We start from the raw sequence: 22,155 nt of genomic DNA on the forward strand, positions 1-22,155 counted from the left end.
TTAATGAACCTGCTGTGATTTTTTACTTTATAGTAAAAAAAATTCTTATGTTATAGCAGCTTTAAACATTTGTTCCCTCACTTCATCAGTTTTTTTTTTACACTTGAAGTTAATGAGGTAAAAATGTTTCCAAGAAAAAACAAAGCACAAAATCTTCTTCTTGATCTCCAAAATCCAATTGATTTCCAAAATCTAGTGGAATAAAGACCTCTCTATGGTGGAAAAAAATTACTGACCATTACAAAGCACTGACAATCGAGATATTCAAGTGTCTACTTAGGCTACGTTTACACGAAAACGATGTAGTCATAAACGGAAAAGTTTTTCTCTTGCATTATCAAAAAGTTTCACATATACACGACAATGGTTTCAAAACGATTCGCGTTTACACATATCCGCGATAATGGCCAAAAATGCTGTATTACGTATGCCAGGCCAGTAGTTGGCGCTGTCACCTTGTTAGTAAACAGTACCTGTAGGGTACTACAGGTCTGATCCAAAAATGCCTTTTTAAGACATGTTGTCAGCGCTGATGTGTATTTAGAATTTGTCGTGTGTATATGATGTGTCTCCGCTGTTGGTTGTAATATTGGTGAAGTAAATCCACACTTTGCTGAAGAAGCGTTAGCAAACTCTTGAGCAGCAACAATGCTACCATGTACTCCACCATTGTTGTGTATGTTTGTTCGCGCTTGCCTTTACAATAGACACGTACTGCGCATGTCTACATACCTAACACGTACTACGCACACGCATGACGTCACCGTTTTCAAAGATTCCCGTATTGGGTGTTTACATGGAGACGATAACGATAACGCATGTTTTCAAAAACATGCGTTTTCAGTCCCCAAAACGCCGTTGTCGTGTAAACGAACAGGCAAAACGCATAAAAAGTTTCCCGTTTTTGCCTGAAAACGTTATCGTGTAAACGGCCCCTTAGAGAAAACATCACCATATCACCCATTAGGAATTTGTCTTTTTTAAATAACATAATTTTGTCTGCCATACAGGTTCATGTGAATTAGCTGCTACTATAGAAAAGATAAAGTAAGAGAACATCAAGACAAAGCACAGTTTTGCATTAAAGCCTGCACCATTGTCAGAGCTGCTATTATAGAAAATTAATTAACACCTTCTGACCAATCAGAATTGAGAATTCAACAGCACTGTGGTATAATATGAATTATTAGATGTTATGGCCTATTATTAGCAGGCGATATTAATGTGTTGTGCAGAGCTGAAGTTGTATAAAAAAAAAAATTCAAATCAGTCTGTGCCTGTCCTAAATTAATTTCACATTCTATATGCTTTAATGATCCCCAATTAGACTTATTCAAAGCAGCATCCGCTCTGATGTTAAACACAGTGCCATGTCTCTATGTATATACTGTATATCTTTCATTTAGAAACTGAGACACTTGATTTCCTGTCTGCTTGGTACAGGCTGTGTCAGGCTGCCAGGTTGACACTAAGACCTGTAGAGTTTTATAGTAAATTTACAAAAGCAATGCAGCATTCTCCACTTTACAGATGTCAGAGTACACTGACTGACTGAATGAGAAGTGTCTGTGTTAAAGCTGAGAGATAGAGAGAGAGAAAGAGAGAGAGAGAGGAGATTATAGTGCATTATGTGCATTATAGCAGCTCTCACACACTTCTGAAAATACCATGTGTATACCATGACTCTACATCATGTGTAGAGTCTTAAAACAATATGTATGAAAGAGGAAGTACAGAGAGAGTGAGAGAGAGCGAGCTGTTGTGGTATCTCTGTGTGGTGCTAAAAATTCTTGGTGTTGCTGACACTAATAATAGCAACTAATCAGTCAGGAAAATCTTGGTGTGCCATTTTTGTGTGTGTGTGTTTTTTTAGCCTAAGGTAACAGATCATCAGTTTCCCCTTTAGAGCTGTTAGTAAAAGACTGAAATGAAACATGATTTTTTTTAAAACACTTTCTGTTGTAGGGAGCAAATATATTATTTCATTCACGGTCTAATGGGCTGAACATTCCTGTCTGTGTGTATGTCTGTTTCTATAATGTATGAGCTGATGAGAGAAGGGGAAAGGGGGAAAGGGGGGAAATTAATGACAGAAGCAGAAGACAAGAGGCTTTATTGCAGGCCTTGAGCAGGACAGGAGATATCTTAAGCAGGAAAGAGAGGTCTTGGGCAAGACTGAATAGGCTTCTTCATAAACTTGGGCAGGACAGCAGAGGACCCAGAGTAGGTCTCTGGTTGAAAAGGAGAGGCCTCAACACAGGCTTTTTGCAGGGTCTGAGAGTTTTCAGCACCTCACCATCTCTCTCTCATTAAGCTCATTTTCATAAGTGCTGAAAATGTGGTTCAAACTGCAGAATTAATCCACATCTGGAAACTTCAAAACCATTGTATGGACTTGGTGCAGCCCAGCGAAGTAAAAATGCTGGCAAAAAAAGGGGGGTGACCAGACTTGTCATAAGAGAATATGTCTTCAGACCAGACACAAGGCAAAAACAGGAACAGGGAAATAATGCTCAGTAATACACAGGTAAACGCTACAAGGGTATAAAAAGCTAAAATAATCAAGGATTAAACTGACCAGTGAAGCAAAAGCACATGGCAAAACAAACCAATGCAAACTCACCGCTCTGCAACACATCTTTCACTGAGGGGGAATTCATGAGAATTCCACAGATTCCTGGTGCTGCTGAGGGTTGCAGTTGCACAGAGTCTCAGGATTTTATTCCTTTTTATGTTTTGATTACTGTTTACAATTTTTACTAGTCTACCAAATGAAATACCCATTGTAGGTGGGCACAAGACTGTACCTGTAAGTTTTTATGTTGTTGGACTTTATTTTCTGATTAATTCTACACTGTCCACTGACGGCAGTGCTATTCCATCTTTACAGCCAGTAGTACCGGTAGTATTCTAGGACCAGTAGTATTCTTTTCCACACTGTGGGTGGAGGAGATGACTGCTGAAAGAGATACCAAGTGTCTTGGTATACGTCTTGTGGAGTCCTGTCATTCTTTTTGCGACCACCTCCTCAAGGAGTCCACTGGACAGCACAGGAGCTGGCCTTCCTGATCAGACTTATCTTGTCTCCTTTTGTCAGCATCAGTGATGCAACTGCTGTAGTACAAAACTGCAAAAACGATGGCTGATATCACCACAGCGTTGTAAAACACCTTCAGGAGTGCCCTACAATTTCCTGATACAATAGAAATAATGACATAATGTTGCATTGTTTGGTGCTTTCACTGAATGCTGTGCTGATTTTAAAATAAAATGTACATAAACAGACTATTAGTGATCAGGGGAGACCGGGCTGGTTCTAACGCTTTCAATTTCTCCAATCAGGAACAAGTTATCATTGATATAATTCACTCAACACAAGGTCAGTTTGGCTTTTATCCCACATCTAAGGAAGCAGCACTCTGTAGCAAACACAGCAAGATACATCAGAAAACAATTTTCAGTTAAATAAGTATTTTTTTTAAACTTAAATTACGTTTGTGATAGCATTCTCCTATGTCATTAAATCAATGAAATTTAATAATGTTTATTATGTATCTATGTAAATATCATTCATGCAAGTTGTATGTGCCAGTGCTGCTGCTGTTACCTGCGAGGTAAGCTTATTCATGGCTACCACAGTCTGGGTTACAGTATTTAAAAAGCTGTATTCACCATATAAAGCTAGTTGGTTCATTAATATAATTTGCATTGTATTAGCTATTTTTGTTTAGATCACCTAACTGTTACACGATTATCTGAAAGTGATTGAGCTATAGATTTTACAGTGTATCTTCTTTTAAAAGCAAATTATATAGCATATAATGAATATGTTACTCATTTATTTTCAGTAACTGCTTTATCCACACATTTACATTTACATTAAATATAAATGCATGTGCACACATACTTACACACACACACACACACACATGGTTCAAATGTTGAATATTTTGAAGTATTGTATAATTTTTTTTATATTGTATTGTATATTGTTTTTGTAATAATTCTTCACTTACTGTATTTGATAATGTTACATTTAGCCCCAGGCTATGTTACAACTAACCCATAGTAGGGAGTAAATTGTAATATTTAACTCCATGTGTTTGAGACTAAACCCTTCATTGTCTGTTTGTGATACAGAGATAACAACTAGAACATTTAATAGCAGACTCAAGCAGCAACTTTGCATTACATTTTGAATCCTCTGTCCTAAAAGTGCTCTGAGGTACACAAAGAAATATATATATATATATATATATATATATATATATGTATATATATATACAGTCAGGTCCATAAGTATTTGGACAGTGACACAGTTTTGGTAATTTTGCCTCTGTACACCACCACAATGGATTTGAAATGAAGCAATCAAGATGTGACTGAAGTGTAGACTTTCAGCTTTAATTCAACGGCTTCAAGAAAAATACTGCATTAACCGTTTAGGAATTACAGCCATTTTTTTACAGAGTCCCTCCATTTTCACAGGCTTAAAAGTAATTGGACAATTGACTGATAAGCAGTTTCATGGCCAGCTGTGGCCTGTTTCCTCCTTATATCATGATAACTTAAGGAGATAAAAGGTCTGGAGGTGATTCCAAGTGTTGAATTTGCATTTGGTAGCTGTTCATGGGAACTCTCAATATGCCGTCCAAAGAGGTGTTGATGCAAGTGAAGGAGGCCATCATTAGGCTGAAAAACCAAAACAGACCTATCAGAGAGATAGCAGAAACTTTAGGAGGGCCAAATCAACAATTTGGTACATTCTTAAAAAGAAGGAATGCACTGCCGAGCTCAGCAACACCAAAAGGCCTGGGAGACCACAGAAAACAACTAAAGTGGATGATTGCAGAATTCTTTTCTTATTGAAGAACAACCCCTTCACAACATCTAGCCAAGTCAGGAACACTCTGGAGGAGGTAGGCCTATCATTGTCAAAGTCTACAATCAAGAGCCACCTTCATGAATGTAAATACAGACAGTTTACCTCAAGATGCAAACCTCTGGTAACACTCAAGAACACAAAGATTAGACTTTGCTAAAAAACCTCTAAAAAAAAGCCTGACCAGTTCTGATGCAAGATTAACTTGTACCAGAATGATGGGAAGAGAAAAGTATGGAGAAGGAAAGGAAGGGCTCATGATCCAAAGCATACCACATCATCCGTCAAACATGTGGAGGCAGTGTTATGGCATGGGCATGTTTGGCTGCCAATGGAACTGGGTCACTGGGGTTTATTGATAATGTGACTGTTGATAGAAGTAGCAGGATGAATTCTGAAGTGTACAGAGCTATACTTTCTGCTCAGATTCAGTCAAATGCTGCAAAACTGATAGGACAGCGCTTCACAGTACAGATGGATAACAACCCAAAACATACTGTGAAAGCAGCCCAAGAGCTTGGAAATTAAATGTTCTTAAATGGCCGAGTCAGTCACCTGACCTCAACCCAACTGAGCTGCTTTTCACTTACTGAAGACAAATCTGAAGGCAGAATGACCCACAAACAAATACTTACGGACCTGACTGTATATATATATATATATATATATATATATATATATATATATATATATATATATATATATATGTGTGTGTATATATATGTATATATAAAAAAACACATTACAACCTCCCCTGGTCTCCCCTACTTCATCTTTGAAACAAAGCTGATAATTAATGCCTATTTATTAAACAAAGCTGATGTCTAACAACAAGGTTTCAACATCAAACTGTGTGATAGCAATAACCAGAGTTCTGTTTAATTTTGGCTTTACTGAGAATGTGAAGGAAGGAACATTTCCTCATTTCTCACTGGTTGAAACCACACAGCTTAACTAGAATAGAGAACAAAATAAGAGTAAAATCTTTACGTAATAATGTCAGTCAATTGCAAAATTCATTGCTAGACTTCAACATATTATTCTTTCTTGATGCAAGTCAGATCTGAAATGACTGAAGTGGTCTTGTTTGGACCTGCTTTTTCAGTTCAGTCCACAAATTTTCTATGAGATTCAGGTCAGGGCTTTGTGATTGAAACCCCAAAACCTTCACTTGACTGTCTTTCAGCCATTTTGTTACAACTTTGAAGGTATGCTTAAGATTGCTGTCCTGCTGGAAGACTCGGCCAAGTTGCGACCAAGTTTTAACATTCTGGCTGATGTCTTGAGTTTTTGCTTCAGTATTTCTAGATAATGCTCCTTCCTCATAATATCACATATTTTCTTAAGTCCACCAGTCTCCTTTTCAGCAAAACACTCCCACAACATGATGCTGCCATCATCATGCTTCACAGTTGTGATGGTGTTCTTTGGATTGAAACACTTTTTCCTCCATACATAGCACTTCTCATTATGGCCAGACGGTTCAATTTTTATTTCATCTGACCAGAGAAAACTCCTCCAGAAGGCTAGGTCTTTGTCTTGTGATCACCTGCAAACTTCAGTCTGGATCTGCTAGTCTTGGAGTAGAGGCTTCATCCTTGCACAGTAGCCTTTCAGGCCATGATGATGTAGGACTGTTTAAAGAAACAGCCAACTTGGTGTAAGTAAGCTTCTGACCCACTGGAATGCTGATATAGTGAATTGAAGCTAAAATAAATCTGTCTTTAATCAGTTGTTTAAATTACCTCTTACGTAAACAGAAGTACATACCCTAATTGACTTGCCAAAAGAAATATATGGTAACTTCAAATGTGTGTTTAGCTTTTTATATATTAAACTATTTGGTTAGCACAAACTCCTGCTTCTCTGATTGTTTGGGAGATGGTAAGACTCATAGGTATTACAGTAATATGGGAGCACAGTATTCCATTAGCTCCAGAGACCCTCCCCAAAACCTTGGGCATAACTGATGACCTGTGTTTTCCGCATTTCAAACATGTTGAAGCTAAAGAACAAATACAAAGAACAAAAAAAGAGTAATCTCTTCATGTCATAATGTCAATGAAGATGAAGGTTAAAATAAAACTTTAAAATGTTTGAAAGGTTTATGATCATTATTATTTATCATTCTACACTGTCTCTTTTTGCCCCGTTGTGTAAAATGTCCACTTGATAGAAAGGAAACGTCTCCAGGTTACGTATGTAACCATGGTTCCCCGAGGGAACGAGACGCTGCGTCACGAAACGCTATGGGAATGCCCCCGCGTGACTGCGCTCTGAATCACGTGTCTAATCCGTCCAATGGATGGGCGAGACGTCACGGGCGGGGTGACGTAGCGACCCAGAAGCATAAAAGCCCGAGCGGCAAGCCCCACATTAGCTTACTGGAAAATGAAGCAAGCGCCGCATGGATGCCGGAAGTGTGGCACCGAGACGCAGCGTCTCGTTCCCTCGGAGAACCATGGTTACATACGTAACCTGGAGACGTTCCCCTTCAGGAACTCGAGCTGCGTCACAAAACGCTATGGGAACGAGTACACCCATGCCGCCAGACTGACAAGTCCCTGCCTCCAGGAGGAGGCAAGCCTAAGGCACAAGGACAGAGGAGCCGGGAGTGGCTCGCCTATCTAGGTCATAAAACCTGGCAAAGGTCAGGGGCGTGGACCATCCCGCCGCGTTGCAGATGTCCTGTAAGGACACACCTGCCAGAAAGGCCTTAGAGGCTGCCACTGCTCAGGTAGAGTGAGCCTTGACCCCCAGGGGACTGGGGAGACCAGAGGACTCGAAAGCCAGAGAAATGGATTCTACAATCCACCGGCTGAGGGTCTGCTTAGAAACAGGAAAACCCCTCTTAGGGGGACCAAAGCACACAAGCAACTGGTCCGCCTTTCTCCCCAGGGCAGTTCTGTGGACGTACGCGTCCAGTGCTCGCACTGGACACGTACAATTGAGCTTCCGATGGTCGGGCTCCCTGAAGGGAGGAGGACAGAAAGCCTGCAGCACGACCGGCCGTGGTGCCGAGGAGGGGACTTTCGGTACGTACCCCGCTCGGGGGTACAAGAACGCTTTGGCCAACCCAGGCGCAAAGTCTAAATAGGAAGGGGCCACAGAGAGGGCCTGAAGATCCCCCACTCTCCTAAGAGAGGAAATTGCCAAGAGAAAGGCAGTTTTCAACGTCAGAAGACGGTCTGAAATCTCCTCTATGGGCTCGAAGGGGGGTTTGCAGAGAGCCTCTAAAACCACGGCCAGGTCCCACAAGGGGACCCAAGATCGAGCTGGAGGTCTGATCCTCAGCGCACCGCGGAGGAACCGTGTCACCCAGGGGTGTCTGCCCACTGACTGGCCATGTAAAGGGGGCGCGAACGCAGACCTCCCTGGCGGTTGATGTAAGAGACCACCGTCGTGTTGTCGGTGCGCACCAACACGTGGCGGCCTGTCAGGTCTGGGAGAAAGTGTTTGAGAGCCAGAAACACGGCCAGCATCTCCAGGCGGTTGATGTGCCAAGTGAGATGGCGGCCGCTCCACAGACCACGGGCAGGACGGACACTCATGACCGCTCCCCATCCGGTGAGGGACGCATCTGTTGCTAGCTCTACGCGGCGACCAGGAGCTCCCAGGACCGGGCCCTGAGACAAGAACCCAGGTTCTCTCCACACAGCTAAGGCACGGCGGCATCGCCGCGTGACCTTGATCATGTGGAGCGGGTTTCCTCTGTTTCGGAAAAACCCCCTGGTCTTGATCCACCACTGTAGGGGTCTCATGTGCAGCAGGCCAAAAGGTATCACGTTGGACGCAGCTGCCAATAGGCCCAGCAGTCTCTGAAACTGCTTTACAGTGAGTGACCGGCCTACTTTCACTCTCGCGACCGCTGTGAGGACCGACTCGATCCGAGCAGGAGACAAACGTGCCTGCATCGTGGTCGAATCCCACACGACGCCTAGATAAGCGGTTCTCTGAGCTGGAGAAAGCACGCTCTTCTCGCGTTTAGTCTCAACCCCAGTTCCTTCATATGGGCGAGAATGACATCTCGATGCCGAGCCGCCATCTGCTCTGAATGAGCTAAAATCAACCAGTCGTCGATATAATTCAGTATGCGGATGCCCTGTAGTCGCATAGGAGCCAGGGCAGCATCCACGCACTTCGTGAAGGTGCGGGGTGAGAGTGCTAGGCCGAAGGGAAGAACCCGATACTGGTAAGCTTCGCCCCCGAAAGCGAACCACAGGAACTTCCTGTGTGGGGGAAGGATGGAGATATGGAAATACGCATCTTTTAGGTCGATCGTGACAAACCAGTCCTTGGACCTGATCTGAGACACGACCTGAGTGACCGTAAGCATCCTGAACTTCAGTCGAGCGACTGAGAGGTTCAATTGCCGCAAGTCCAAAATGGGACGCAGCCCTCCCCCCTTCTTGGGAACAATGAAGTACCGGCTGTTGAACCCGGACTCTCTGTCATGAGGAGGGACCACCTCGATGGCCTTCTTCCTCAGGAGAGTGTGTACTTCCTGCTCCAATACCAGAGCCTGCTCGGGACCCGAACTGAATTCGGTAGCCTCTTTCTACAGTACGCAGGACCCAATGAGATACATTCGGCAGAAGTTTCCACGCTGCCAGAAAGCTCACTAAGGGAATCAGTCTCGAGAGACTGACCTCTGGTGTAATAGAAGCGGTTAGCTGGGTGCCCTGAGGCGGCGAACCGACATGGGGAAAATGAGCTAACCGCTGCGAAGGCCTCAGAAGAGGCCGCGAGCCTCCCAGACCCGCTACGTTGCCGGGCGAGAACTGGGAGAGGCGCTCGCCGGAGACCGCTGCGCCCTGAAGCACCATAGGTGGCAGGGTTGGCAGATCGACCTCCTGAGGGCACTGGGGGGACCCGGGCACCATGAGATGAGGTGTACGCCGCGTCGCCCCAGAGGGGCCCGCCCTCGGAAGCCCTGGGCCAAAACCGTCAGGGCTTCTTAGCCGCGTCCCTTCTGGACATGAGGACGGTCCTTAGATCCGTCTTGGCGCCCGAAGGGCCGGGCCCAGAGCATCGTCGCGACTCCTGCTCCCGCCTCGGGGGAGCACGGGAGGCGACGCTCTGTTTTTGGGCCTCCCTGTAGGAGGGGGCCGTACACGGAGGGGGCCCCACGAGCTAGAGAGCGACGGGGGAGGAACCGCTGGAATGCCGCCGCCTGAGCACGGGCCTGCTGGTATCTCTCGACGACGGAATCTACCACGTCGCCAAACAGGCCCGAGGGAGTAAGCGGGGCTTCCATGAGCACGACCCTGTCCTTCTCTTTCATATCGGACAGGGTCAGCCAGAGATGCCTCTCCACCGCCACCAGGACTGCCATAGACCGACCGATAGCACGGGCGGTCTCCTTGGTGGCGCGGAGGGACAGATCAGCGGCCCGCCTGAGCTCAGCTACCTGCTCAGACGTCCTCTCCCCCTGCTCATCCAGCTCTTTAAGCAGGTCGGCCTGGTACGCCTGTAACACCGCCATGGTGTGCAGACACGCACCGGCCTGACCTGCTGCCGTGTACACCTTGCCTACCAGCGCTGAGGTGGTCCGCAGTGGCTTGGTAGGCAACGCCGGAGCCTTCAGGGACGATGCAGCAGCAGAGGACAGATAGCTGGCTAGCGTCTGTTCAACCCTGGGCATCGCCCTGTAACCGGAGTAGTCCAGCCCCGCCACATTAGCGTAATGGGAAGAAGTGGGGCTGAACAACCGGGCTGAAAAGGGCCTATTCCAGGACCTCGACACCTCAGTGTGGAAGTCTGGAAAAAAGGGCAGGCTCCGGGGCAGAGGTGGCGGCCTACTGCGTAGAAAACGCTCATCCAACCTAGAGCACTGAAGCTCAGGCCGTGACTCAGCGGGCCAGTCAATGTTCAGCTTGGCGACTGCCCGCGTAACCACCTCAAGCAGCTCCCCGTATTGAGGAGACTGCGGCTCTGGGTCGACACTCTCCACATCGACCTCCTCGGAGGACGATAGGTGGAGCGCCGAGTCTGCTCCCCGGGGGGAAGAAACCGCAGAGCGTGCTTCCGAGCCCAGGGAGGGGACAGTGGACCTGGAGGGTGAGGAAGGAGAAAGGGACGGGCCCGTCTCCATTCCCTCCGCCAGGTCCATCTGCGAGCCCCACGAGCGCAATCGCCGCTCTGCCTCGGCAGAAGCGGGGCCGGCACCGCGAGGCACGCTAGTGAGGGCTCCCTCCTCAAAGAGAGCCCAGCGGGAGCGGAGAGCACGCAGCGGTAAACGCTCGCAATGTGCGCAGCCGGCTCCCTCGAGAGCTGACTGAGCGTGCTCCGCTCCCAAACAGGCAATGCACAGACTGTGTGTATCCCTGCCCGTAATATATCGCGGACAGGGAGGAACACACAGCCTGAAGCGCTGCCCGCTCTCGCCCTTAGTCTTATCTTTGGCCTTTGGCATGCCGCCGATAAAACACAAAATAGACAGAATAAAGACAGACAATATACACAGAGCGCTTGCTGAAAACAGGAAGCTAACGCGGGGCTCGCTGCTCGGGCTTTTATGCTTCCGGGTCGCTACGTCACCCCGCCCGTGACGTCTCGCCCATCCATTGGACGGATTAGACACGTGATTCAGAGCGCGGTCACGCGGGGGCGTTCCCATAGCGTTTCGTGACGCAGCTCGAGTTCCTGAAGGGGAACAGTAGTTGTGAAAAGAAACACTATAATTCACTTCCAGACCTTCATTTAAAATGAGCATACATTTTGCATTTTACATACAGCCAATCAGAACTGATTAAACCTCATGTCACTTTCATGTCTGATAATGAAGAGAAGAACAGCTGTTTGGAAAAATAATATTTATTTATGCTAATTTAATGCATCATGCTTTAAAACAACACTCATACTTAAAAATGTATTGTAAAGTACTGCTTAAGTTACTTAAAAAGCTAAGATAAATAACTGTATAATAATAAATAATACATTAATAAATCGTAATAAATTTATGATGATAAAAAATGAAGTTATTAAAAATTGAAATGCATAAAAAAAACTGGTAAAAAGTACAGGCCAAAATACATAAAGAATAACAATATATACTTTTTGACATATGAGCAGTATGCATTTTGTATATATATACATATAGTCTAGAATTATAATACTGGCATCAAAACACATAAGAAGTGAATAATAAAACAAACAAAATAATTTTTTTTTTTTCCAAACAAAATAAATTCATAAAAATACCATAATAAAAAAAGAGAATTGCTAAGGTTAATTGTTATTCAAAGCTTTTCACACAGCATGTATACAGCCTTATATTTTTTTTGTTCCTGTAACATCTAAACTCAATTTAACTCAATACTTGTAAAAATACTAAAGAAAATCTATTGTAAAAATAATATTGAAGAGGCACTTGAATAGATTAGCGGTCAAAGTTTAAAAAAGTTAAAAAAAACAAAAAAAAAAACAGTCGTCCATGAGCCAGCACAAGCACACTGCTCACTTAAGGACAATACTGCATCATTGACTGTTTAAAGCAGTGAGGAAAGAATAGCTGATTATTCCTAAGCTCTAAAATGCAATGCTAGAATTTTTACTTTCACAATCCACTAATAGGTAAATAGCATAAGTAAGTAATAGTGAGTAAACAAACACAAAAATAAATATAAAATTCTTAACTCGAACAAAATAATGTGGAAAAGAATGTAAAATTTTGTCAATAGAAATACTGAAGGAACATGTATTTTGTACATGTTTTTTTCTCTAATTAGGATTATTATTAAAATATTAACCAACACTCAGTAATATACACAGAATTGCCAATTTATTAGTTATACTGAGTTTATGAGTAAATGAAATAACTAGCAACTTAGTTTAAAATCGATAAAGCCAATTCTCATCCAGTGTGTGTGGATAAATACAAATACACATCCTGCTCCTCCCTTAACATCCCAGTCAGGAGTATCTAAAATGCTTAGATTTGAGTACTGCGAAAAATACAAGCTTTTCAAAAACTACAGTGCTCCTCTAAATGTTTTTATTTTTTTAACCATGTTTGTTTCCCTATGTTATTTGGCTGCTTCAACAATTCCTGATTGGACACTTTGAAATTTCTTCATGAACCTACAGAAAAAGGATATTTCATATAATTTATTTATTAATGATATAAATGACTATTGGGTGTGATTTGTCAATAATTTAATAAAGTTGTGTGTAAATTCTTTGTTAAGCCAACCAAATGAAAAATTCTAAAATGTTTCATAAATGCCTATTGTCATGTGCATATAACAGAGAGGTCACTCATGAAACCTGGCCTCCAGCAATCAGAGGTGAGCACTCAACCCAGTAAGCCACCCAGAGACAGTGAGGATTAAATTACTAAGAATATCCACAGCACAGATGACTTACATTTAGTGAAATCAACAAAACTCATTATAGGTAAAGCTCACAGACAGCTGAAAATGACAAATTGACAAATTTATCAGGAGTGTTAAACATATACCCTGCAGTCCAAGATCAGCCAGAGAAGGGTTGTAATCTTTCCCCACAAACGAATTTATTTATTTATTTATTAATTATTTTTTAATATTCCTCTAGGGGACAAAATAGACCAAAAAACCCAGGACCATAAATTAAAATTCCTTCCTGTTATCTTCCTTAGAAAGATAACAATCTGATGCTGTACCCATTCCTCGTTGTAGAACAACTAATTTTTGTGTTGAACAGCAATGGAGGTGAATACTTATGCAATCACAACTTCTGTTTTTAATTTAGAAATAATACATTTTGCAAACATATTCCCCCACTTCAATCTATAGACTATTTTGTGTAGATTCTTGACAAATAAAAACAAAACTTCCAGTAATGCAGCTCAGCCATTGCTATACATGGGGACAGTCGTGGCCTAATGGATAGAGAGTCGGACTTGCAACCCGAAGGTGAACCTGAAGGTTGTGGGCTCGAGTCTCAGGTCCGGCAGGGATTGTAGGTGGGGGGAGTGAATGACTAGTGCTCTCTTCCACCCTCAATACCACGACTGAGGTGAGACCCTTGAGCAAAGCACCAAACCCCCAACTGCTCCCCGGGCACCGCAGCAAAAAAGGCTGCCCACTGCTCCGGGTGTGTGTGCACTTGGATGGGTTAAATGTAGAGTACAAATTCCGAGTATGGGTCACCATACTTGGCCACAAGTCACGTCACTTCACTTCACTTACATCATTTTTCATAGCGACAGACCAATTTTTCCTCCTTTAATAGGGTCCTGATTGGAAAGGTTAGTGTTATTTGTCTTAATTTATGGATTTGTTTTGGTTTACTTTCTTTTAAGTCATTAATATGAATGACTGAGTTTCAAAAATTGGCATGTTTATTTAATTGAATTAATGTTTAAATTTGACAGTGTAATCCATATATAAAATCAGAGTAACTGCAAACAATTTATGAATAAATTTGCACATGTATAGTCCTCATTTATCAACATGGATATGAACAGTGATAACATTGAAGAATGACTCCTACCTGCATTATCTCTTTTGCCCTTTTTCCTAACCTGGGCATAAGTTGCATCAGCAGTTTCAGTGAAATCCCCTGGAATATGAAACACGCACATAAAAAGCAGTTTCAGAACAAAAATGAAGAGCATTTCAACTGAATTACAGAAAGGGCTGGTGCATTTTAGATTTTTGATTATGATGGTTACCACAATGATGTATATACACTGTTTTTCTCCTGATTGTCCAAGACATTTGAGAAATCTCCACCATAGTAAAACTGTCAAGCTTATTATTGTCTGAACAATTTATGGTGATAAGAATAAAAAAAAAAAAAAAAAAAAAAAAAGATTAATGAAATACTTCCAAATAACTTTGTGGTATTTATGTCACAGTTGGGTGATTTGTATTGCTGAGCCATAATCTCTTTGCACATTTGTAAGTCTATAAGCATCTGCAAAATTACTGAATGTAGAGCAGATGTAGTGTTTGACTGTGCTTCCCCAAATATCTGTTTGCCTTAGCAATACTGTGGTCTGGAGAGATTGTGTAGACTCTTTGAGCTCATCTTACCTTTATCTATTTCCTGCTTCAGTTCTGAGTAAACAGTGTCACCTCCCTCACTGCTCTTTCCTAGTGGGCAACAGTCACTGATTTAAAACACTCCATTCATAATCCCTTAAACTTCCAGTGCTAAAGTACATTTACCTCTTCTATTAGTTTCATTGTAGCTATTAAATGATTCAAAGCAGTTTCTAAATCATTTGTATAACTGACAAATAATCCAAAGGGTTTAGCAAAAGCTAAAACATTTTGCATTTAAAACAAATTGCACAATGCAAATTGAAATAATTTATTCCCACCTTGTTTTCTGTTTGGTTTCTTTTGTCTTTTCAGGTCAATTTCAGCATAAGTCACATCACTCGGCTTGCTGGCAGCATCTATAAAAAGGAACAGACACAGCTTTCTTTTCTCACTCTTCATGCTTGTATAACATTCCTTTTAGAAACTTTGCGAGATGGTGCAATTGCAGTGACCTGTCCTAATTTCGCAGATATTGAATACAACATGAACACAATTTCCCATAAAGTTTGTATTCCTAGGACTGAATGGTCAAAGTTCTCCACTAGCTGATGCAGAAAAACACACTGTACATAAACACGGTTAGCTTAACTTGTCAAGCCTTCAATCTCTTGTCATACAGGTTATTTGTTGCAACCCTCCAGTCCTCATAATTTTTTTTTTTTTAAATGAAGTGAATTGTAGCTGTGTGGGATTCATGTTAGTTGATTAGCTTGGTCATTCAAGGACATGCCACTTTTTGCCACTTTAGAACACATTTGCAGTATAATCAGCCATAAGTACCATTAGTTTTAAGGGACTGACATTGAAGATGCTTCTGTTCACTTCAGCCTACAGTATATCATGGTGGTGCTGTCCATAACCAAGTCTTTAAAAATAATAAAAAAATCTGTTAAAAAACAAGTCCACTAGCAGCCATATACACTCACAGAGCACTTTATTAGGAACACTATACTAATACTGAGTAGGGCCTCACTTTACTCTCAAAACAGCCTCAATACTTTGTGGCATGGATTCCAGAAGATGTTGGAAACATTCCTTTGAGATTCTGGTCCATGTTGACATGATTGCATTACGCAATTCCTGCAGATTTTTTCAGGCGCACTTTCATGCGGCAAATCTCCTGTTCTACCACATCCCAAAAGTGTTCTATTGGATTCAGATCTGGTAACTGGGAAGGCCACTGAAGAACACTGAACTCACTGTCATGTTCATGAAACCAGTTTAAGATGACTTTTGCTTTGTGACATGGTGCATTATCATGCTGGAAGTAGCCAGTAGAAGATGGTAAATTGTGGCCATGAAGGGATGCACATGGTCAGCAACAATATTCAAATAGACTGTGGCATTCAAGCGATGATTGATTGGTATTAATGGGCCCAAAGCATGCCAAGAAAATGTTCCCCACACCATTACAGCACCTCCACCAGCCTGGTGCCTACCATCTGTGTGCCTCAGTAGAAACTGAGATTCATCAGACCAGGCTACGTTTTTCCAGTCTTCAACTGCCCCTTTTTGGTGAGCCTGTGCCCACTGGAGCCTCAGTTTTCTGTTCTTGGCTGACAGAAGTGGAACCTGACGTAGTCTTCTGCTGTTGTAGCCGATCTGCCTCAAGGTTCGAAGTACTGTGCATTCTGATATGCTTTTCTGCTCACCAAAATTGTACAGAGTGGTTATCTGAATTACTGTAGTCTTTCTGTCAGCTCAAACCAGTCTGGCCATTCTCCATTGACCTCTCTCATCAACAAGGCCTTTCCGTCCGCAGAACTGCCGCTCACTGGATGTTTTTTTCTTTATTGCACCATTCTGAGTAATCTCTAGTAATTGTTGTGCATGAAAATCCCAGGAGATCAGCAACTATAGAAATACTCAAACTAGCCTGTCTGGCACCAACGATCATGCCACAGTCAAAATCACTCAGATCACATTTTCTCCCCATTCTGATGGTTGATGTTAACATTATCTGAAGCTGTTGTCCCATATATGTATGAGTTTGTGCATTGCACTGCTGCCACACAACTGCCTGATAAGATAATTGCATGATTATGTAAATTTACAGGTGTTCCTAATAAAGTGCTCAATGAGTGTAGGTCCATGCCATGATACCACCACTCTGTCTTAATCTTTATTGTATTTGTCTATAAGAATTTTTTGCAGGCTTGTTAATGAACATTTGAGCAAAGCGTAGCCCGAGGTTTCTATTCTTTCCATTATATGGTATGGTAATCTTATACAAGAAACATTCACTGATTGATCATTAAGGAATCATTAATCTTTAGTTACTAAACTTCGTATTACTTGTTTATAAATAATGTATTACCAAAACTTAAATTAACAGGTTATTGACACTATTTTGTCTTTGAGTTTGACTCAGATTGACTCAAATGAAAAATCAAATGCAAAATCAGCTGTACATCTAGTGTTAGCTCTCTTGGGGATTTCACTAGAGAGTCTGCTTTTTGTCACTAAATGTGGCCAAGAACCATTTACATCTAAAGAAGCAGGCCATTTAACTGACACTGCAGACAAACTACATATCTTTTCCCTTAGACCATCTTGTCTTAAACATCTTGCCTTAAAAGCTTGTCTAAAACACTTTAATAACTATTAAGCATCTGAAGAAAAAGGACTATAACCCCTAGTGATTCCATGATTTATTAAGCTGTTTTCTTATATTTCATAATTAATTTTGGGTCAAATAGTGTGTGCGGAGTACAAATTCTTACACACTGTGTATGTATCTATGGATTTTAAAAAAAAATTAGGATGGCCACTGTAACCCACCTAATGAATGTAAACATGCACTGATGTAAATAATTTTAATTGATGTAAAGATTTAATTGCTGAGTAAACCACATCACTTGGTCTCAATGCAGAGTGATGTGATGAGAAAAAATTTAATTTAGTCAACAAAATGTAAGTGCAGATGTAACTCCGTGTCATCTCAATAAAATATCACAGGGTATCTGTAAAAATGAAAAACTGTATACAATAAGTACAACAGTACACAGTATGTCCTACAAGACATTATATTTACCCTTGGGTCTCATGTTATTAGATTTAATCACGGAGTAAATCACATCACTTGGTCCTGATGCAGAGTCATCTAATGAGAAAAAATGTAATTTAGGCTGTTTGCATGGTAAAGAGCAGTATCTAGTGAGCACTATTTGTTCCTAGAGTAAGTCTCATGTTCTTTTAAAATAATGCAGTTGACCATCTTACCTTCACTGTGACGTTTAAAGTTTTTCATCTCAATTTGGGAGTATATCACATCACCTGACCCTCTGGCTGAATCATCTAATATAGAAATTCATTTAGGTTAATGCAAAAGGCAAAAAAAGTAAAATCAGAAGAGTTGACAGTAGTTTCATGCAGCGTTCTTACCATTTTGTTTCTTTTTTCTAGTCACAACCTGTGAATAGATTGTATTGCTGGAGCCAGCTGCAGAATCAACTAAAAGAGAATAAAATTGAGAAGCTACTGCAATGTTATGCTGCCAAATCTGTCTCATGTTTAGCCACATAAATGTATATAAACTATACCTGTGGTCCTGATAGCAGCATTTTCATAGATATTTTCAGCATCTTTTAAAGAGAAAATTAAAGACTTTAAGTGGAAAATATTAAATAAGGAAAAAAAAAACTGAAAAACAAATGCTGATGTGGTTAATGTTATTGCAGACTGACCTGCAGGCTGATTGGTGTCCTGATTTACTGCAGAAGGAGTCTGATATTCTACACCTTCTCAACAGAGTAAAGCAGTGATACACATCAAAACATTGCCTTTACACATACATATATTTGGTAAAACATGAACACATAATAAAAAAGAGCTAGAATGGACATTATTTTTCCTCAAAAAGAGACAAAAATCTGCAAAAGCAAATACACCATCTGTTAACAAACCTTTTTTCTTCTTGTACTTCAACAGCAGAATCAGTAAGATCATTAAGATGACAAACGCGAAGGCCGAACTCAGTCCTATAATTACACCAGTGGATCCATAAGCTGAAACTAGGAAAAGAGGGGAACCTGAATATCCATTTAAACACTACTATTTGTTACAAATCTAATTCAAGTAAGAAGAGATGGTTTCCTCACCTCTGACTGAAACCCAGCTTTTCGGTGACTCTCCTCTTTCTGGGTGTTTACAGTGGTAGAAACCTTCATCTGACTTTGAGACAGTGTGGATGGTCATCTCTCCTGTAGTCTGGGACTGGAGGATGGAATCATTTTTACAGAAATCAACACCAGAGTGTGAGTTTTTTGTGTTGCGATATAAACAGCGTAAAGTCAGAGGATTTCCCTCAGTTACGGGATGGACAGGACTGTCCAGGATCACATCACCATCTGTAGGAAAGAGAAAGACGACACTGAAAACACAAAGTGTACAAAATACAGTAATAATTTTACATCATTACTGTAACATGCAGACCTTTATAAGGCTTGGAAAACACATTGCATTCTTTAGTGAGATAGATCCATTTTATGGGGTTGTTGTTTAACATGCCATAATTACATGGAGCAGAAAACACAAATGAGGTATTTTGCTGCATTCTCAGAAAAAAGGGTACTAAAATGTACCATTCCTTGTCACTGCATTGGCATATCTCTTAATGGTTCCCCGTTTTGTACCTTTAGGGTTTATCTTTTACCTGGAAAGGTGCATGTACAGTGAGTGCATTACTCCAAAAGCTTTTTATCTTAGAAGGTACAGATGACAAGCTCAGTGACATGTTCCTATACAGAGGGAAAACCAGAAAGAGGAAAAGTGGAATAATTTGAGAAAATCAGGCTGATTAAAAATTTTGATCCATATGAATTTCCAATAAGTGGATTATTATGACCCACAGGTACTAATATTCACTTACTTTTTTTTTTTTTTTTTTTGGCTAGATTTCTATTTTATTGGTGGCTTCAGTGCATATTTTTAAAAAGTCAAAGCTCATGTGGAATTCACAAATAAACTGACTTATAAACTGAATATTATGGATATTACAATTAATTTTAAATCCAGTTATGGATAATATCAAGGTCTTGGAGATAATATTGCAGTCATTTAGACCTGCACACTATCCTGCCTGCAACATATCATACATCTTAAAGAACCTAGCAGTAACTTAATAACTATCTATGAACATAGCTTATACAGTATGTTAAAGCTTTCATCATTTTCTCAGGTTATGGAAATACATAGCTACGCAGTTATGTGACAACAATGACAGAGTGACTCAGAGAGAAGGAAACAGAGAAATACATGAGCTGAAGAGTCTAATATAATTGTTTATTTAAATGTAACTAACGGCACTGTGTTAAGTAAAATTTCCAGAAGTTTTTCAGTAGCTTTCAGACATTAAAATAGGTTTTACTGCAATTCTGTTAATCACAAGATACTAAATTAATTTTCATGGTTTATTATTACAAAGTATCACTTAACTTCTTTATAATTCTTAAGAATAGATTTTTTAAAATGTTAGATTTTTTGGTTTTATGTATTAAAATACTACTGATGAGAATTGATAAAATGACTCACTGTGCACTGTGATGTTGACAGAATTACTACGTCCTCCAGATTCAGACTGACACCAGTAAACTCCAGTGTGTGATGTAGAGAGGGAGCTGATGTTACATGTAGATCCTGAAACTGATGAACAATCGAACAATGCCTCACTGTGTGTGTATCCTCTCACTGTCCATCCAGTAGAGTCACTCTGGTCCTCACAGCTCAGTGAGAGAGAGTCAGCAGTAAAGTGTTGAGTTCTGCTGGGACTGACGATCAGAGACACTGGAGGAGATCCACCTGTTAATAATTATAAAAATTAATATTATTCTATTTCAATTTATGTCAATATTATATTAACATTTATTATGGTTAAAAAAGTAAGAAAATTAAAAGAGATAAAAAGATTTGCTTAGAAGATAATAAATTAAATTACACAGTGCTGCATTGCACCAGAGCTAAATCACAAAAACTCAGACAGACACTTCTCTACTAATCATTGCATGTTGCGTGCACACACACACACACATTATCAATTCATGACACCTCACAATAACTCTCTAATCTCAATCATTCTTTCCGATTCTGCAGTTTTTTTCACACTCAGTGGTTCAGAATGAAAGTTCAGTCCTCCTCCTCTTCACTCATTCACACTCGAGCATGATACTGGGGGAAAATTTATTTGTGCTGTATATGTAGCTGTGTAAATATAGCTTACTGTGTGTTAATACCCAGCTCTACTCTTAACACGTTCTGTGCAGTGCAGTCACATACTCACCAGTAACTTTTACCCACAGTGCATCACTGTAGTGTGTGTAGTAGACTGGGTTTCCTCTTCCAGCTCTGCACTTGTACTGACCTCCATCAGAGACTCTAACTGATCTGATGAAGCAGTGGTGTGTTTCAGTCTCAGTCTCAGTGCTCTGTGTGTCTTTGATCCAGTAAAACTTCCATCCAGCAGACTGCAGCTTCAGTGTACAGGACAGAGTCATTGAGTTTCCTGTCAGTGCAGCTCCTTTAAGGTCTGATGTGAGTTCAGGTTTAGGTTTTTCTGTTAGAGAAGAAACTCACAGTTCAGGAGTAAAGTAATCTTTACTGTACTAATCACCTCTACAGTGAAAACATTTTTGTTGTCTCTGTGACCATACTGGTCTCAGCAAAATAATAACTAAGCCTACATCTTTTCCTAGTATTATATTACTTTATTAGTGTAGCACAGTAAGTTAAAATAATCATGTTCATAGTTATTTGCTAAAAAAGGAAACGGATCAAACATTAGAGAAATAGGAGGTCCCTACATGAAGTCATTCTTCTATTCATCACGGTTGTGTGGTGTATTAGGAATAGATTATTTAAGAAGTAAATAAGACTATTTACACAAGTGAATGACTTACTTGTAAAGGCCCCTGTGAAATTGCTTTTCCACAGTTTTTTTTAAATCGGGTCTCAAATTCTGAATCATACTGCACACATTAGTGTCTTTTTAAAAAGCTTATTCATTCATTTACCTCTTTACTGTAAAACCACAGCAGTGAAACTTTGAAGTCATTTTTCAAACACGCAAAATCATGAAAGTAGAATCAGCTTGACTATTCGGTGAAGAACAATATGCTTCTCATAAATGTCAACTGTTTTCTAACAATTTTAACAATAGCTGAGGAAAAATGTGTCAAATCGATCAGAATAGCTAATAAGTTGTAGTGATTCTTTACAAATCAAATGAACCGATTACTTAGTAAA

At 40.8% G+C, this 22,155-nt stretch overlaps 1 protein-coding gene across 1 annotated transcript in view; it reads right to left on the reverse strand.

Moving 5' to 3' along the window:
- Positions 1 to 11,967: 11,967 nt before the first annotated feature.
- Positions 11,968 to 22,155, reverse strand: part of LOC113526752 (basement membrane-specific heparan sulfate proteoglycan core protein-like) — a 33,383-nt gene continuing 23,195 nt past the window's right edge. Inside the window, exons 13-25 of the mRNA XM_053233526.1 lie at positions 21,194 to 21,466; positions 20,449 to 20,715; positions 19,017 to 19,265; positions 18,822 to 18,929; positions 18,603 to 18,656; positions 18,459 to 18,500; positions 18,301 to 18,369; positions 18,139 to 18,213; positions 17,951 to 18,019; positions 15,195 to 15,272; positions 14,905 to 14,964; positions 14,360 to 14,428; positions 11,968 to 14,102 (exon numbers count right to left, since the gene is read on the reverse strand). Coding sequence (XP_053089501.1) covers positions 14,092 to 14,102; positions 14,360 to 14,428; positions 14,905 to 14,964; positions 15,195 to 15,272; positions 17,951 to 18,019; positions 18,139 to 18,213; positions 18,301 to 18,369; positions 18,459 to 18,500; positions 18,603 to 18,656; positions 18,822 to 18,929; positions 19,017 to 19,265; positions 20,449 to 20,715; positions 21,194 to 21,466 — 1,424 coding nt within the window. The 3' untranslated portion in view covers positions 11,968 to 14,091. The remainder of the gene's footprint in view (positions 14,103 to 14,359; positions 14,429 to 14,904; positions 14,965 to 15,194; positions 15,273 to 17,950; positions 18,020 to 18,138; positions 18,214 to 18,300; positions 18,370 to 18,458; positions 18,501 to 18,602; positions 18,657 to 18,821; positions 18,930 to 19,016; positions 19,266 to 20,448; positions 20,716 to 21,193; positions 21,467 to 22,155) is intronic.

The sequence above is a fragment of the Pangasianodon hypophthalmus genome, chromosome 4, assembly GCF_027358585.1.
Source record: "Pangasianodon hypophthalmus isolate fPanHyp1 chromosome 4, fPanHyp1.pri, whole genome shotgun sequence".
NCBI classification, from domain to species: domain Eukaryota; kingdom Metazoa; phylum Chordata; class Actinopteri; order Siluriformes; family Pangasiidae; genus Pangasianodon; species Pangasianodon hypophthalmus.